Raw genomic sequence first — 18,091 nt, forward strand, 5'->3', positions numbered from 1 at the left:
AAGACTCCCTGCTGAGCAAGGAGCCTGATGTGGGATTCGATCCCAGCACCCTGGGATCATGACCTGAGCCGAAAGCAGATGCTTAACCACCTGAGCCACTCAGACATCCCCAGATCTGTATTTTAATGTGTCTGGAAGTCTTGCAGTGACTCACGGGCTGAGATACTTGGATGGACAGCAGTTATGGGCTTACTCTGTGTCAAGGCTGTTCTAAGGCTACACATATGATTTATAATCCTCACAACTCCTAGGAGATTGGGCCTAGTAGCCCCATTTTACAGCTGAGGAAATGGGAGTCAAGTTACAGAATCAACAAGGATGGTTTCAGTGAAAGCGGCTGGCTTCGGACCCCACGCTCTTGGTCACTGTCCCTCACTACCTTTACCTTTAGTGAAAATTTTGAGTTTGGAGGGTAACTGAAATCTAACTTGGTGTGGGCAAATTGAGAGGAATGGTATGAACTTTGGAACAATTACTGAGCGAGAAAGGGTGGACTGTGGTGAGATTAAAGTTACTGCCTCTGGAGTAAGTTTGGATTTTGGACCTCATCCTATCACCCAGCTAAGTGTGTGAGAGCAGACACCTCCTTCAGAACCTTTTATGCGTTCCAGACTTTTTTTTAGGAACGCATATTAAACGCACTGGCCTCAGTAACAGTCTGCAAGAAATCCTTTACTGTTGTCCCTGGATCTCACAAGGCTGGATAACACCACAAGGGTAAAGTTAGTTTCGGGGAAACACTTGGTTCTCTTTTTTTTTTTTTTTTTTTAAAGATTTTATTTATTTATTTGACAGACAGAGATCGCAGTAGGCAGAGATGCAGGCAGAGAGAGAGAGGAGGAAGCAGGCTCCCTGCTGAGCAGAGAGCCCGATGCGGGACTCGATCCCAGGACCCTGAGATCATGACCTGAGCTGAAGGCAGAGGCTTTAACCCACTGAGCCACCCAGGCGCCCAACACTTGGTTCTCTTGAGCGTATGTTCGGCATAAAGCATACCAGGAACCTAGTTTTCCCAATGGGCATGTAATGGTTTCAAGAATAGTATGTGTATCTCAAAGCTCATGGGACTGTAAATGAGAGCCAAGCTGGGAATTCCAACATACTAGGCAACTGTGGAAGCCATTTAAGGGAGAAAGCAGGGCAGAAATTAGGATCTACTTTTTTCTTGCAGTGTGTTAAATTTTTCTGAAGTGTGATGATGGAATTAACCCCGGAAGTCCCAATCCATCTGTTATCTCTCTTTTTTTTAAAAATTTTATTTATTTATTTGACAGAGAGAGATCACAAGTAGACAGAGAGGCAGGCAGAGAGAGAGAGGGAAGCAGGCTCCCTGCTGAGGAGAGAGCCCCATGGGGGACTGGATCCCAGGACTCTGAGATCACGACCTGAGCCGAAGGCATCGGCTTAACCCACTGAGCCACCCAGGCGCCCCCATCTGTTATCTTAACATCCGTAAAATTATCTACAAACTGCTTTATTTTTTAGTAAAGTTGGATAATTTACTAATGACTTAGTTGTTGGTAAAGGAGGGTGTCTTGCATTTCTTCCTCATGGAAACCGCCAGAGCCAGCTGGGGTCACTTATTTACATCCTATGAATTTTGTCTGCTGTTGAGGTTAATAGAGTTTAAAAAAAAAAAGTTCCCCAGCAAGCACACCAACCCTCTGCCCCCATGTTCAAGCTACAGTGATGGACTCCCCCCACCAGCAGTCCGCACCCCCTCTGCCGTGTCATGGCTTGGCCATGTACCTTTGTGCAATCCTGGCTCAAACGCAGCCATGTCCACACAGCTCCCCACATACTGTTCCTCCCCTGCCAGCCGGGAGTAAATGTGCCTGCTTTCCCCTCATCGGGTCACAGGTTCTGTGAGGAAGGAAGGCACCTGGCTCGCCTGTAGAAGGCCACTCAGTATCTTGAAGAAAAAAGGAAACCCCTCAAAGACCAAAGTGTATTAAAGAATTGCTCCAATACAACTTAACTTTAACGTTTTATTTTGTGTAAAAAAGGGCAATTTAGTGAATTATTTTCATCTTGTACACAAAGTTATAATTTTAATGCTTTTCACATCCATGCTGAAAATTTGCAGTTTGGTAAAAATGAAAGGAACATAAGTTTCTCCGAAGGAATTTTTCACGCCATTATATACACTTCATGAGAAAGTCTCAAATACTTCCTCAGTGATCACAAGTTACCAAGAAAATAAAAGATTAAATTTGTACAGATATTGATCTATATATCAAATACATACAGAAATGATGTAAAAACCTTATGCAGTTTACTTTGACCTCTGTCCTCAAAAGATTTGCCCAGGGACAGATGCTTTTCTTTTGTATAAATGACTGTGGCTTTATTTAAAATATGAAAATCAAAGGAAGCAACCCAGTTTCATCACAGTATTTTTAAAATCCCTTCCCAATAGTAAAGGATCATTACCAAATATATAGCACCATAATACAAGTATTGATGGGAGAGGGTATTCACATCACGCAAAATTAATATAATAAAAACAAACAAACACTGAAAACCCGTGTTAGTATCCGTAGAATAAGAAGTTGATAACAGCTGTAGCTTTCCTCATACACAGCAAGGAAAAGGTTAAAGAGTTTAAACTACCAAAAATCCCCAAATAATTCTAAGAGGAGAAAAATGAAAACAAACCCAAGGTCAGCAGTACATTTTGAACCGTAAAAGAGAATGGGGCTATTGGGTCATACGACTGGAGTTATGGCTAAGACATCACTCTCCTCTGCACTAACTTGTTTTCTGTTTATCAGCAGCAGGAGTTAGAGCCTGAACAACGAGGAGGGCTTCAGACTGTGTTGAGACCACAGGAAGTCCTTGCCAACCTTTAACTGTTGATCATGGGATCAAGACAAGAAACATTTCACGAACAGGTGGGACATTCAAAGACACTCAGAGCCTGGTTTTGCTGTATGACTGGAAGCTTCTAAGACCTGGCTAACAAATGAGCATTGCGCACAGAACTAATTACCAGGCTCCAAATCAAATCCCTCCTGATTTTCCCCAGTTCCCCACAGGGCCCCTAAGCCCCAGGTATGGCCAGGCACGCCCTGCAGCTCCTGTCACGGAACCAGAGCCTGAGAATGAAGACCATGGTTAAGCCCTGCTGTGGAAGTCTTCTTCTAGGCTTTACGTTTATGGGAAGATTCTTAAAAGTTAAAGATTTGGGAAGTGTGAGGATGTCACATTTACAGTAGGTCCCTCTCAGTAAGGTTGTTTAAGATAAATATCCAGTAATTTAACAGCTGAATTCACATATATTTGACACATGAGAATCAACTTGGCGTTGATATGATCTGCATTTATGCCCCTAAAGAGTCAGTATTAAGAAATGTTGACATGCGATTCCATACATTCTTACACTATAAAGTAACAAATTTTACTTCCAGTAGCAACTACAAAACCTTATGTTATTAACCCCTCTTGCATAGAATGAGGTAAACCTGTGCGTATTACCAATGCTATTATTCCCAAAAGTAGAGCAATATTTTAGAAAATAAACTGCTGGTTTTTAATGTTCTATGCATTTTAAAATTCAAACAAAAATCTTACCTAAAATGGTCTCCTGGGGCTTTCCATTACCATTTTTTTTTTTAAAGCATTCCATAGGCTGAAGGACTTTAGAGGTTAATCATTTTGATTAATTTCTAATTAGCCCTACCTATATTCCAGAGGAGATGGTCAATGTTACCACTCTGAAGAGGCCAGGCTAAGACCCAGAAGCACTTCTAGAACAGATGCAATTAATTCCTGAGAGTTTAGTTTATGAACCTCACTGGTAAACGCTAGAGCTCTCTCATTCAGTCACAACTCAGAAAGTTAGAAAAATGCAGAGAGCAAACCTTTCACCAATTTACCCTTGTATCCTTTTGTTTTTTAAAGGAAGCCATGTGAATTTTAAAGTAGGGAATGTTTGAAATGGTCCAAATCAGTTATTACTGTTAAAATTAATTTTGAATACAATTAAAAGACAACTCATTATATATATATATATTATATATATAATATATATATATATACCTATATATATATGGAATTTTAAGAAAATTAAATTCTCTTTCAAATTAGTTTTTTTTTTTTTTTTTTTTTAAACAAAGCCAGGATAGTTAAAAGCAGAGCTGGAATGATTTTGAATTCTAAACTGATTTTTGGCTTTAAACAACTTTTGATTTGATTCTACTGGTTATACAGAAGAACATCTGTTTTGGGGTGTGGTTATATTATCTAACAGAAGGAGGGAAATGGCAGAGAACTGATCAGAATCCCTCTTGTGGGGTGTCTTTAGTAAGGAAAAGAAAATGAACGAAGGACAATATTATACTTTCCCCAACCCCTCAACGTGTACACTGAGATCCTGTTCATCTGGTCAACCATTCCAGTTTAACACTTTAGTGTTAGGATAATTTTAATCATTTTTTAATTAAAAGAGAACATATAAAAGTATCAGAGTTCTTCCAGTTTCATATAGAACTCCAAATAAATTTTCACAGAATGAAAAACATTTCTGTACAAACATTTAAAATGGGCTACAACAAAATGCCACCAAGCGGATTTAATTCCCCTTCCATGATCTATGTGGTGATGAACCCTCCACGAGAGGGGGGCTCAGTTGCATATTTCTGCAGCAAAGGAAGCTGGAGATGTGACTGGCCTAACTTCTAAAATCCCAAAAATTTCCCAACAGGTACCAAAAAAGGTTCATTTGTAATGACAGTTCATTTGCATTTACAACTATATCCTTCTTAAATCATTTCCTTCAATCCTGCTACCTAAACTTTAATCTTACCAAAAAGTTAGAATTTCAGTTGTTAACAATGCACATAAATCCAAACTTGGAAAATATTACAAAATTCTTTCAAAAGCTTCAAATACAACACAAAAATTGTCCATCTTTATAAATTGAAAAATTTCCCCCCACGACTAAAATAGTTTCCCCACCCACCTGAAAAATCTGGAACTGAAATTTTCTATGTTTAGCAAAATGTCCCAGTAGAATAGTCCCGCTGTACAGCTTGAGGGATTATAAATCAGTCCTGTGTAAAATTCTTCCCCTCCCGCCCTCAGTTTTGGAGTCCTCTCAGGGCTCTTGTTTGATGTAGAAGTTGGCAGAGCCATTGCTTTCCTGATCAGATGCTCCTTGGAGGAAATTATAATCCTCTCCGTCTATCAACTCCTCCTTCAGCTGCAATGTAGTCACTGCATGAAAGGGATAAACGTATGCGATGTTATTAAGCCTTTCTAGAAAATGCAGATTACTTTCAGTCTTCAGGTTCCACTAACTTTACATGTCTTCGATAGCTCTAAAAATTAACCCCCCAAAGTAGGAACATTTAATTCATTTCAATTTTCAAAGTATATCAGCAGTTAAGGAAAGTTCCATAAAGGAACTGTAAGATACTGCACGACAGACATCTTCAATGAAATGGTCAAGATCATGGCACTAATTTGGCAAGAACAATTAGAATTTCTCTTACAGTGCAGTATTCACTTTTATGTCAAGGTCTATACAACAATGATATATTTCTCACATTATTCTGAATTATAATATTTAAAATGAGTAACAACCCAATAAATAGGACTTCAATGCAGTCTTATTATTTCCAAGGAGTACCTTTACTAAAAAGACTCCCTGCAGAAAAAAAGATATAAATTTGATAATATTAAAATAGTACTTATAAATAAAACAAAGATTTCTATCATCTATAAGATGGGTATTATGTATATATGTAATTTACATATTTATAAAAACAAATGATAACTGATATTAGATCACTTGTATTAAAACTAAAATCACTGGAAAAATTGAGTAATCATTTTAGGCAAAACGAAACTTGTCTGACATTGGCAATGAGAAAATCACTGGTGCAGAACAGTGAACACTGCCAATGGCATCACCTGATGGCAGTACTGCCGGAGTCCTTATCTGAGGACCTCCTTTTTCCCTTTTTTCCCCAAATTTTAAGTAGGTTCCACACCCCATGGGGGCTTGAACTCTTGACCCTGAGATTAAGAATAGCATGTTTTACCCACTGAGCACAAACCCAACAGTATAGGCAGTCCTCAATTTATAAACAGGTCATATATCAGGGGGTCTTCTGTGGACAACTATTTTCTAGTTTCCTTCGTTTTTTTTCCTTCTCCAGTTTCTCAGTTTCTAATATTTTCAGTGGGGCTTAGATTTCTTTGCAGCCACTGAAGTCATGCTAGTTAGTCAGAATCCTTAGGGACAGGAGGGAGGGCAAAGATGATGAGAAAGAGAAATTTCTTCTTTGGGGGGCCCAGCAGTAGCCTTGGGCAAAAACTTCAGGCTGTTTAATTCTGAGATTTTCCTATCTACGTCCCTACTTTTTAAATAAAAAATTATCTAACTACCAACCTCTCAGAGACGTGTCCAGGTTTCTTAAAAATGTTACTGTTTAACCAAAACTGACTGGTCAAATTCCAAATAATTGAAAGGATAGGTGATCCAGCATGGTAACAGTGACGCTGATTGGAATCTAATCCCGTGGTGAGCAGGGCTAGTTTCCTTTTCCAATTTCTTCAGCACACAGATGTGTTCCATCAGAGGTCACAAACCGTGTCCTTCCTGCTCCCTGGCCTGTGTCCCATGGTTCTTTTGAATTGGACTGACTGCTCTGAGACAAGAGGTTTCACCTAAGACCTGGGAAAGCAGGCAGACTTGGCACAGGGAGGCCAGCCATCTCCAGGGGCTGCGATCGGTGGGAACTCTTTGGCTGCTGTGCTCTGTAGCTGGGCAGCCCGAGCCTCCCTCTGCCACGGTGCCTGCCACAGATGTGGCACAGATGTGGATGCACTGCATGTGGCCCCTGCTCGTGCTGGTGAGCTCATGCTCCCTGAGAGCACCCGTCTGCCGCCTGCAGGCACAAGCTCCAAATAAAAAGTGCAGACTTCATGGGGCGCCTGGGTGGCTCAGTGGGTTAAAGCCTCTGCCTTCGGCTCAGGTCATGATTCCGGGGTCCTGGGATCGAGCCCCGCATCAGGCTCTCTGCTTGCTGGGGAGCCTGCTTCCTCCTCTCTCTCTGCCTGCCTCTCTGCCTACTTGTGATCTCTCTCTGTGTCAAATAAATAAATAAAATCTTTAAAAAAAAAAAAAAAAAAAAAAAAAAAAAAAAAAAAAAAAAAAGTGCAGACTTCTTGTTTCTTCCACTGTGGATCTTTCCATTGTGATTGGAAAGACGGGATGAGCACATACACGGGATGTAAACTGGGAACTGCTTATATAGAAAAAAGTTCAATTTATGAGAAGAATTAGGACTCAGAGTATTTAGATAAATAGTGAGCTAAGTTTTCATGAAGTACTAACTAGACAGTGTCACCATGTGGAACCATATTAAAATGGTTACAATTTTACGTTTTTATTTTTAAAGATTTTACTTATTTTTCCGAGAAAGAGTGAGAGCGCGGCTCATGTACCCACAAGCGAGGGGGAGAGGGAGAAGAAGACCCACTGCAGAGCAGGGAGCCCGATGTGGGACTCCATCCCAGGACCCTGGGATCATGACCTGAGCCAAAGGCAGACACTTGACCAACTGAGCCCCCCAGGTGCCCTAAAATGGTTACACTTTTAGAGTTAAACAGTATAGTCATAGAAAAATGTTTTCCGTCCTAATCTTAGTTATAAAAGGTTAGTTCCAAAAATACTGGTTTCTGGGGTGCCTGGCCGGCTCAGTCCGCAGAACATGCAACTCTTGATCTCAGTGTTGTGAGTTCAAGCCCCACAGTGGCTGTAGAGGTTACTTTAAAAAGAAATCTTAAGGTCTTTGACACCTTACTCAATAATTTAAATAATACTCTTTTGAGAGATGTCAATTCATTTCATTTTACTTTGGTACTTGTTTTGGTAATGGTGTTAAGAAACTTCATAGCCCAAAGACAGAAAAGTGAATACACTATGCCTAGAATAACAACAAAACAAACACGAATCAGACTGCTGAAACTCAAAGCAAACAAGACTGTGTAGTTCTTTTCTTTGTAAAAAAAAAAAAATTAAAAATACTTTTATGGAGAGTATCAAGTATATACTAGTTATCTTTTAAATCTAACCAACACACATTAATTGTTAAGGACATTTGAACAATGCTGTGAAAATAAACACATAGGAAAGAAAAACCCCAAGTTCATTAAAGGTGCAGTACCCATGATAAAAGGTTGGTTGAAACAGTATCTTATTATAGGATGGTCAGATGGCTACATGAATGAGAAAAGAACCTGGGTGCTTCAAGACCAAACGCGTTCCATTCAAACCGATGTTACTTTGTTTTTTGTTTTTTTGAAATGTAAGAAAGGTAAGCTGAGATTCTAAACAGTTCTGAAACTATTTGCATTTACTATTAACAATGAATTTCTGGATTATGCTTCTATACATGTTAAAATATGGAAATAATGTGCTTAAAATAAAGTAACTTAAGATAAAGGTGAAACCGTTCACTCAGATGTAGAATGCTTTCATGCAAAGTTTCACTGTTTTCATGGAACCTAAAATAAAGCCTGTCTGGTGTCTTCAGGCTAATCATTTCTCTTTTCCAGGCGTTATTCTCAATGAATGATGGATGAAATAAAATAGACCCTGTGGCCAGATGCCAACTTCCATGCAAGTGCATCTCCCGAGTGCCATTTTTTAAAAGGAAGTCACTTTGTGGGCTCTACTCACTAACATCTCAAGAGATAAGCTAATGGAAATCATATTTTCCTAGCTAGGATAGTCCAGAAATAATAAAGTCTCAGTGGCTAATCAAACTACAGCTTTCAGGTAATTAAGACAGGGAATGTAGTCCCCACACACTTTCAGCAGAGAAAGATCACACCATGTCCCAAGAGATGTGCCCCCAGCTGAGGTGGCACTACAGACACTGGTGGAAGAAGGGCATCAAGTAGGAGACCCCCTGGTTTCCATCCCACGCGTCTACTCTGAGTTCTAGGGTCTTGCCAATCCTAGAAGTTCTATTTTACATGAATCAGTAACCTCTCACAGAACCTGACACACACCTAAGTTAGTCCAATGCTTAAAGAAAACACCTAACACCCAATAAAAATTCAAACATATTCAGAGCTCACAATATCTATAGTTAATGACTTATATTAAAGAAGAGTATGTCATAAATAACAAGTACAAAAACAAAGTCAGAGAGACAAACAAGAGAAACTGAAATGTTCTTTAGACTTTGAACGTTTTTCCACTGAGAAGCAGATAAACTTAAGTTTGCAGTCCTAGTCTATTTTTTTAAATACAAAAAAGGCATAGTAATTTCCTCTAGATGTAAGGATATCAGAGTGATCTTCAGAGAGACAGACTAGGAAGGATGAAGATGACCCAATACACTGGTAGGGAGACAAAAGCTAAACAACAAAAGGCAAAAGCACCCCCCCCCCCCCAAAATAAAACAAAACCAAAATCCACACCCACAAAAAAAAGCCAAAAACACCCCACAAAAGCCAAAACCCCAAAAAACTTCAGACATAAAGGCATTATCAAACAGAGGAAGAAGAAGAAAACAGAGCTAGGTATCAAGTCCCATCAGGGTTTCCAACACACATACATTGTGAAGACCGCTGACTGAATAAAACCACGGAGTAGCAACAGGTAGGATACAGCAGAACACATGCCAAGGCCTGTAGGACTCAGGCAACGAAGCCGTCTCTACCGACTCACTCCTGAAGTTCATCACAAGCAAGTGAAGCCTCTCAGGCACTCTATGATAAACACATTTGCTCTCAACAACTACAAAGGGCTAAACCTTTTGCAGTTTTCCTTACAATGTACTAGCTTGGCCAGATCAATTAAATTCAAATTAAATGTCACTTACTGAATCGGTGTAAATGCAGAAACATAAAGTTATGGGAATAAATTTTACTCAAATTCAACACCAAAATTATACAAGAATTTAGGTCCAAGTTCATGTTATTCAACTAGTGGCGGTCAGTGTTACCACCAGACCCCAAATTCCACAGGAACACAAAACACATCCTTCCTAGTGAGTGAGAGACGAAAAGCCTCATCTTTGAGTCTGATTAATCAGGCTGATCCCTCATGGTGTCCTTCTCCCACAGGTCACACCACATGGAATTCTGCAATGGAAAATGTTCAACTATTTTAATGAAACCATGGAACAGTACAAGTTGTCTCACAATTCCACCAACTGAAACGATGAGCTTTACCTTCATGTGAGGCTCAAGAAGTGGTTTAAAAGAAAATAAAAATCCCTCCCTGATGATTCAACTTCAGTGAAGTGACTCCCAAGGACTAGTGAAGATGAAGTTTTTAGTTGAAAAAAAAAAAAAAAGAAAAGAAAAATTTAATGAGTCAGCATCTGTCATGCCGGACCATGCTTTGTCTCCCACCGCCCTGCCCAGACTTTCAACCCCTGTAGTACCTGTGGTGCGGAGGGGACTATTACCTGTTTTGAGGCTGGGACTGAACTCTCGGCTAGTGCTGGGAGGTGGGAAGGCCTCTGGGGCTGTCTGTGCTGGAAGGGTTCGATATGGAGGAGGAGTCAACTCTTCGTCACCAGAGAAGCTCCTCCGCACCCCACCTGTCATGGGCAGGCTCGACAAACTGACAGGCTTCTTCCCAACTGGCATCTTCCTCTCTAAATATCAAGTCAAACTAAAGTAAGCTTTTACTTACATGTGTGGTAAGAAAAGTGCATTATAACTAGGAAAGACTGTGTTGCATAGGATACTCTGGAAAGAGAACCGACTATGCAAGGTCTGTATTTCTGGAAACAAGGACTGTGAGGGTGTGTACCCTGTGGGGGTGTATGCTCAGGGTGAATGATGGGGGAGATTACTTCTGGTCTCTGAGAGCCTGGGGATCCTGGCTCCCGACTCTTAACATCAACTTAAAATACAACGAAGTGGGGCACCTGGCTGGTACAGTCCGTGGAGCACACTACGACTCTTGACCTCGGGGCTGTGAGTTCAGGCCGCATGTGGCGCTGAACTCGCAGTTTAAGTTTTTTTACTTAAAAACATAATCTTAAAAAAATAAAATGAAATAAAATACAACAAAGCAAAATGAACCACCTAGAACATTCGGTGTAGAGAACAGCAGGCTAACTTCCTTCAAGAAAATTTTACCTTGAAGGAGGCTGAAAATCCAATGGGAGAGAGAGAAAGTTTTAAAACCCCACTTGTTGGGTACATTTCAATGCCATATAAGGTGAAAGGATTGGCTTTTGGGGAGAATTGAATGGCTGAATCAATGTATTATCTAGGTGGCAGGATTTACTGATATGAAATGTGCTCTCCTACCTTTCGGATTACAATCCAGTCTTTTAGAAAACACAATTCTTACTCTGAAAAGCATTTCTAAAATTTAAAGCTTGTTGCCTGCAAGTACTTAAGCAATCTAATTTCTTTTGAAACACCTTTTGGTCATAGTTTATAAGCAAATATAAGCCTTTGAAGATTTATACAATGCTTTCACCAGCAAAAAATATTCTAAACTTTGCAAATACTGAGCCAACATATTGCGTTAGTCAGGCTGAAAGCTGAAGGATACTTACATACCTCTGGGACTATAAATTGTATCTGTTTTCTTCCAGAGTATATGAACAATCAAAGCAAGAGCAATCAGAAATTATGCTTCACGAAATCAGGACTAAAAGATAAATCTAAGTCAGACAGTATTCTTCTGTAAAATGGTCTGGAGACTAAAGCCAGGTGTGAGTATACATTCAACTCTCAACTGCCGAACCAAAATCACATGCAGCAAATCATTTAGACTTTTCCTAATGTATGACACACTCAGAGGTAAAACTCCAAGGAGGATCTCCAGCTCTCTACTGCTTCTAACAGTCCCCTAAAGATGGTTCAGAAATTAGTGTGCTGGGTTTCCAGCTCTAGAATTACCAAACCTTGAAAAAAATAAGGCTTTTCATATTGGACAGACACACGCACGCAACTGTCTATCTGATTCTCTTGGCAGAACACTATCGTTATTTAAGAGCACTGGTCAATGATTATCCCTTTGTAGCATGAACACAGATTACTGCAAAACAAGCTAGAACAATGAAGCCAATCAACTATTTCTGCTAAAACAAAACAAAACAAAACGCAAAACAACCAAACAAAAAGCAACACTACCAAAGAACACACCAATGGATGATTTTGAGTACAAAAAGACTGAGGAGCCAGAAGATGAAACCAAAGAGCCCGAATACAATAATCTGTAAGCAAACTTAAAAAGAGAAGAGTCTGTGGCTGATCTGCTAATGATACTGCATGCAATGGTTAAATTACATTTATGGACCCCAAATTCTTTCCTATTTGGACAAGTCAAGTTTTGCAGGAAAAATGTCTAATGAACTACCTGGTGAGCTATACAAAAACAATAAAGGAAACAGGGAGTTACAATGAAGACCGCTGCTTCTTCACTCATATGGCACTGGAATTCCTTAACCTCAATTCCAAAATTCAGTTTTCCTATAAAACTCTGGCAACAAAACCAGACCTCACTTGGTGATACTCTTTTTAATCTTTATTTGGCCCATTTAATGTAAACATTTACATATATTTTGCTTCCAGAAAATGTGCCAGAGTCTGGAAGGGGTGTTATGTAATATATGCTACGCTGTACTTTCCTGAAATCTGAAGAATTCTGAATTCCAAAACACATCTGGTCCCAAGGGTTTCTAATAAGGGACTGTGGGCTTACTGTCCTTTTCCTTCCTATGCCCAAAGGACGATTTAAAGGCACGAGATGATGCCATAATATTAAGAGCCCTTACAAAACATTACAGTTAAAGAACACGGTATATTTACACATAAATTCATTTCCCCAGCTTATCAAGAAATGTGGTACCATTAAATGTCCCTATAAACTGGCATATTGATACTATCATTTCTTTAGTTTCGTACTTCTTCCCATGTCCCTGGCCCAATTAATTCAAAATCGTTAAACCCCTTAAGGTGGACACAAACCCACAAAAGTCACACTGAGGGAGACATGTGAACTCAATGCTCAGAAATTATTTCTAAAAAATATGTCATGTAATAATAAATGTTCTTAATTCAACATCTTGGAAAGAAAATTCTGAATCTCGGTCTTGCCCAACAGAAAGTGAAAAGGTGGGCTAACACAGCCTGTGCTATCCAACCTCATAGAAAGCTCAGTGACCATGCGTGCTACGGTTAGTCCACTGACAAAGTCTCCATGTGAATTCTTCCTCCTTGTTTCCGGAGGCATGGGGATTGCTTCAATCTGCCTGCCTGGCAATGTTCTCTAGAGTTCTTTCAGATGAGTATCGAACCTGACAAGCAGCTAGTGGGAAAAGCAACTGGACAAATGGGAGGCCTATATCTTTGATATAAAAGAAAGAGTGAGAGAAAGGCCTGGAGGTTATCAGTGTTGAGGTGGACATAATTTCATGCTGGAAGAACACGAGAGCACCATGGTAGTGGCTGGTAGAAATTTTTTGTCCCCCAGTGGGAAAAAAAAACAGCAACTATAAAACAAGTGACTGTAATCAGAAAGTAAGGGTATGTTTCATTCTTCATGCTGCTCAGTCTCTTGGTGGTTAATGAGACAGATTAAAACTTATCTGAACATATGGCAAGTCAGCTGGAAAAATATGTTTTAGTTTTAACCCTTAAATGTACTCTTTGCTTTTGAAAGTATCTTTATATAAAAGTAATCTTATCTCAGAATGAAACAGTCCATGAGGAGTGTCATGAAGAGAAAAACCTGTGGCTTCCTATGTGGGGGGAGAAAAGATGTTAAAAGAGTAAAAATTAAGGGCTATCAATATAGTCTATATTAATTTGACTATCAATGCCAATAACCACTCATCGTAAGGTAAAAAATAATACAGAAAGCATATTTAGAAAAAAATTTTTAGGCCTTTGCTAGCCACCAACTTGAATTTCTTATAAAATCTTATTCTAGAAGGAGAGTTTTGATTTGTAAGGATGGGCTTCATAGGCTCTAAGTCACTGTAAATATCAAGTGCTTCCCTTTTTAAAGTTTTACAAAAAAGATTAAAAAAATTAATTTTCAGTAGGTTTACATATTATTTCGAGAACTATTTGTGCTCTCTTCTTCACCATACATGTTTTAAAATATTACGGTGATCATTTTTCCTGCCCACTAAAATAGAAGTGTTTTTCATTACTGAGGTTTGCCTTTTATGGCATACTGCACCTTTAAGCAAAATACATAATGCACAGTCACCGGCTCTCACAAGGGATGTTAGTTTCTGTGTGAGAATGCTGTGACCCCAACTGGTTAACAGCTTAGGAAATGTATATAAACACCATGTGGTGACCCACTTTTCTTATGTCCTTTGTATTGCTGGGACTTAGCCTTTTTCTTCTGTTTTGAAGAACCTGATTGGCTTTCTCTTGACGCTGAAAAATAAAAGGGAAAATTGGTACCAGATAAGCACTCCGAGCTCACATCTCTAGATACAACTTAGACGAATTATATTTACCAAAACCATTATGCTTATAAAAGTACATGATGCTTAGAAAATAAGGGTGCGTGTTCCTGTAAAACCCATGATACCAGACAGATTCCATTACTGATTCAGTAAACACTTATTTTGTAAAATACACTGTAGCCTATCATTTCAAACTCGTTAACACAAGTCCAGCTGCATTGGGCGGCTGCTCTTACTCTGGTGTTTCTGTCTAGAGTCATTATGTAACTGGTTACTGGGTTCACACTGCGGTGGTACCCATGGTCTGAGTGATAGCGTTGTTCCGTCTTAAGATCTTACCTGGCAACCAATCAGACAAAGGTATATTCTTGTCCTGTGAGCTCACAAGATGACTTATGTGAAACAGTCCTCTGGAGAATTGCTGATTTTTACAAAAGGACACCTTTTCTGTATACCAACTTACACTGTGAAGCCGGAGGCTGTAGCTGATATCCAGTTAACTGACACCACCCTACAGGATAGAGGTCAGGGGACTCACAGTCTACCCACTGATCGTACTCTTCTTCCCATCCGTCAAAGTGTATCCTCAAGAGACGATGAATAATTCGAGTTACTGTGGCTACACATATTAACCGTGGCTCCATGAGATCTACTGCTTCTAATTTCATTCCTACACGAAATCCGTGATTTGGAACATCCTGACATAGAAGAAGCAAAGCATTACCACTGGTGAAAAGAAGGCAGCACGAGTCCACTATCACCAAGAAAGAGGGGGGTAAAAAAAAAGCAACGTAACCAAATAACCCAATTTAAATAAACAAAAAAACCCTAAAAAATTCTTTAATTATTAAAACATATGAAGGTGAATAATCCATTATATGTTAATAAAAAAATTTAAAAATTAAAAAATAAAACACATGAAGGTGAAGTTACATAAGAAACTAGTTGGAAAAAGTATTCATTTCTATTTTACTCGGATTAAAAATGAAGCCAACTTTGAAAATGAGCTTCATATCCTAGGTAAAGAAAATATATTGTTTTATTACTGTATATTTGTTAATCAAAGACACTTTGATCAACAGTGATTTGCATTTGCGAGGCATCAAAAAAACTCCACATAATTATTAGGCCATTATTTCAACTTACCTTATTAAATAGTTTTACTGGTGCTGCAATGGAGCCAGTTTCCCTGAGGTAGTCAAACCATTTAAAAGGAAGTTTTGTGTAACCTGAAAAACACACCTCATTTAACTAGCAGTTCATTTAAAATTAGCGAAAGATTAAAATGTAGATATAAAGTTAACTTAGTATACAGAGAGCTCAGATTTTAGATTATATAATAAACTCTTGCTCTAATATATTCAAATGCAACCATTCCTCCATGTTATAAGGATTTTCTTTCGTTTCTAGACAGACATAGGTACACCTTCTCACCTAATTCAAAAGTGTCTCTCTCCTGTCTACCACAAGAGTTCCAGAATTTTGCATTTAAAATCCTAGACTTAGGACAATCTAACATTTCATCCTTCACAGTGATACTTTTCTGTCTTTCCAAGAAAGAAAATTGGTTGGGGAAATACTATTTTTACAGACCTCTGTTTTAGTCCCCCCCCTTCTTTTCTTAAGAGAAAAACCCAAGGCTCTGATACTGAAATTAGGAAAGACAGTGGTTAAGCCTTGAGAGATATTTAAGGGTATGCCTCTTTTTTTTTTTAGAGTCACATGATACTCTAAAGATGGAAACTTGCTTTCCCTCAAAGGCTTTAGCCTGTAGCTATTTTTAACAAAAGTTTATGTGTGCAATTACCTATCTCATCATCTCAATAGGGCTTGGAGAATACCAATTCATATTATAAAATGTATAGATGTTCAGGAAAAATTCAAACTAATATAATTTATGAAAGCTAGCTAGAATACAGTGCTTTATATTTTCAGAGCACCCCACACCTCTTGTGTATATGCACATTTATCTACATATGTGCACGTATCATAGGTTCACACAGCACCAAATCCAGGGCTGGGTTAAATGATGTCAATAGATACCATGTAAAAAGAAGGCAAGGATGAAGACCCAGTGTACATATTAGGATGAAGTACCTCTAGGTGGAGTAAGTTCAATCATGTTAATTTCACAGAAACCAACAGGGAAAATAGAAGGGGAGGTTGCATGATAACAGAACCAGTCAGATCCATCTGCTGCTTCTGAGCCATCGATCCCAATCATCAGGAATCCATCAGCCAGCACCTTTCAAATTAAGAGAATTCCAAGTATGTGAAATTAGGTACTACTATTATAAAAGCAACCCTTTAAACTGACATTCTAAAAGAAAGGAAAATCTATTACATAATGGTCTCTTTAAAGTGAAAAACGCTTCTTCACTGAATTATGTTACTAACTGAAATGATAATGAAAAACCTCTGTAGATTGCAGTACGTACCAGAACAAAAGCAGGGTTACACAGAAGTGACTTCAGAGGTCTAGGACAAATTGTGCCTTTGCCAGTGGCTAAAGTGCTGGCTGCTGTGGCCCCATGAAACAGGGCTGAGTGTTCGTCTCCAATTTAACTGTCCTGTCTCAGTGAGCTTTGAGGTCCCATTCATCTTAACTTTACTTCTTTCTTCTGATTTAGCACACAGAGGAGTTTTCCCAAACCTTTTCCAGCTTCGTCAAGCCTCTGCTTTAACTCTCTTATGCTACACACACCCATGTTCCTTTCTAACAGAAACTAAGGTCACCCTGTGCAAGGGTTCCCATATTCCTTTTTTTGCACCTCTCTTTTAAGACGTGGTACCCTACACCGCAAGACAAACTTTTCCATCTTGCCCTATTACTGCTGGTACTTTGCTCTAAAAACACTATTTCTTATCTTCTAATGTCTCCCAATTTCCATTACACTTAAGCTATTAAAGATACTTTGTTTTGAAACACGGAAAAGGTACAAGAATAGTAAGATGAATTCCTAGACACTTCACCTAGATACCCACTTGCAGGTATATACTATGTGTCTTTGCAGTCTGATCTGTCCTGATCCTACTAAAATGCTAAAATCACCAGTGACCAAGTCTGACCAGAGGGTGACCAAGTACCTTTCCTCCAACTCGCACCCTCCTCAAACCTCAGTGTCCCTGAAGTATTCCTACACCTGCTGACTACTCTCAACTTTCTGAAACGTTTTCTCCCAGACTCACATTACATTACAGTCTACTACCTGTTCCTGTTGGTGGTGTCCTTTTACCTCCAACCCTTACATTTCTGATCTTGGACCTTTTCTGTTTTGGCGATGTCACCTACACACATTGTTTCAGTAATCAACCTCCACGCCCACAACTCCTCGCGCCAGGTCGGCTGGAAGTTTGTGTCCCTTGCAGTGTCTTAGTCCCGCCTTTTCCCTGTGTGCCAAACACACCCTCTGAGAGTCCATGCAGGGTGTCAAAGCCAGCTTTAAAGGTGAGCAAGCACCAGGTCCCATGACTCCTCCTAAAGTTAGTTCTTCTATCTGTGCCATCAACTCTCTTTCCACTACACGGTATGAGAACTGCTTTCAGCCTTCCTCTTTGCCAGTTCCCGTCTTACACAGCTTAACATTTCATTGGTATGACCTCTGTTCACATCAGGAAGCTCTTCCAACAGAGCTGTTCAACAGAGAAAGCTCAGAGGGCCTGACCACATA

General features: G+C 39.4%; 1 protein-coding gene across 7 annotated transcripts in view; it reads right to left on the reverse strand.

Moving 5' to 3' along the window:
- Positions 1–1,974: 1,974 nt before the first annotated feature.
- MBTD1 (mbt domain containing 1) overlaps positions 1,975–18,091 on the reverse strand; it is a 70,042-nt gene continuing 53,925 nt past the window's right edge. For all 7 annotated transcript variants that reach the window (XM_059150505.1, XM_059150502.1, XM_059150504.1 and 4 more), the window contains 6 exons: positions 16,518–16,665; positions 15,567–15,649; positions 14,884–15,118; positions 14,311–14,388; positions 10,437–10,628; positions 1,975–5,217 (listed from right to left, as the gene is read on the reverse strand). In XM_059150505.1, the coding sequence (XP_059006488.1) occupies positions 5,099–5,217; positions 10,437–10,628; positions 14,311–14,388; positions 14,884–15,118; positions 15,567–15,649; positions 16,518–16,665 (855 nt within the window). In that variant the 3' untranslated portion in view covers positions 1,975–5,098. The remainder of the gene's footprint in view (positions 5,218–10,436; positions 10,629–14,310; positions 14,389–14,883; positions 15,119–15,566; positions 15,650–16,517; positions 16,666–18,091) is intronic.

The sequence above is a fragment of the Mustela lutreola genome, chromosome 15, assembly GCF_030435805.1.
Source record: "Mustela lutreola isolate mMusLut2 chromosome 15, mMusLut2.pri, whole genome shotgun sequence".
Lineage (NCBI taxonomy): Eukaryota > Metazoa > Chordata > Mammalia > Carnivora > Mustelidae > Mustela > Mustela lutreola.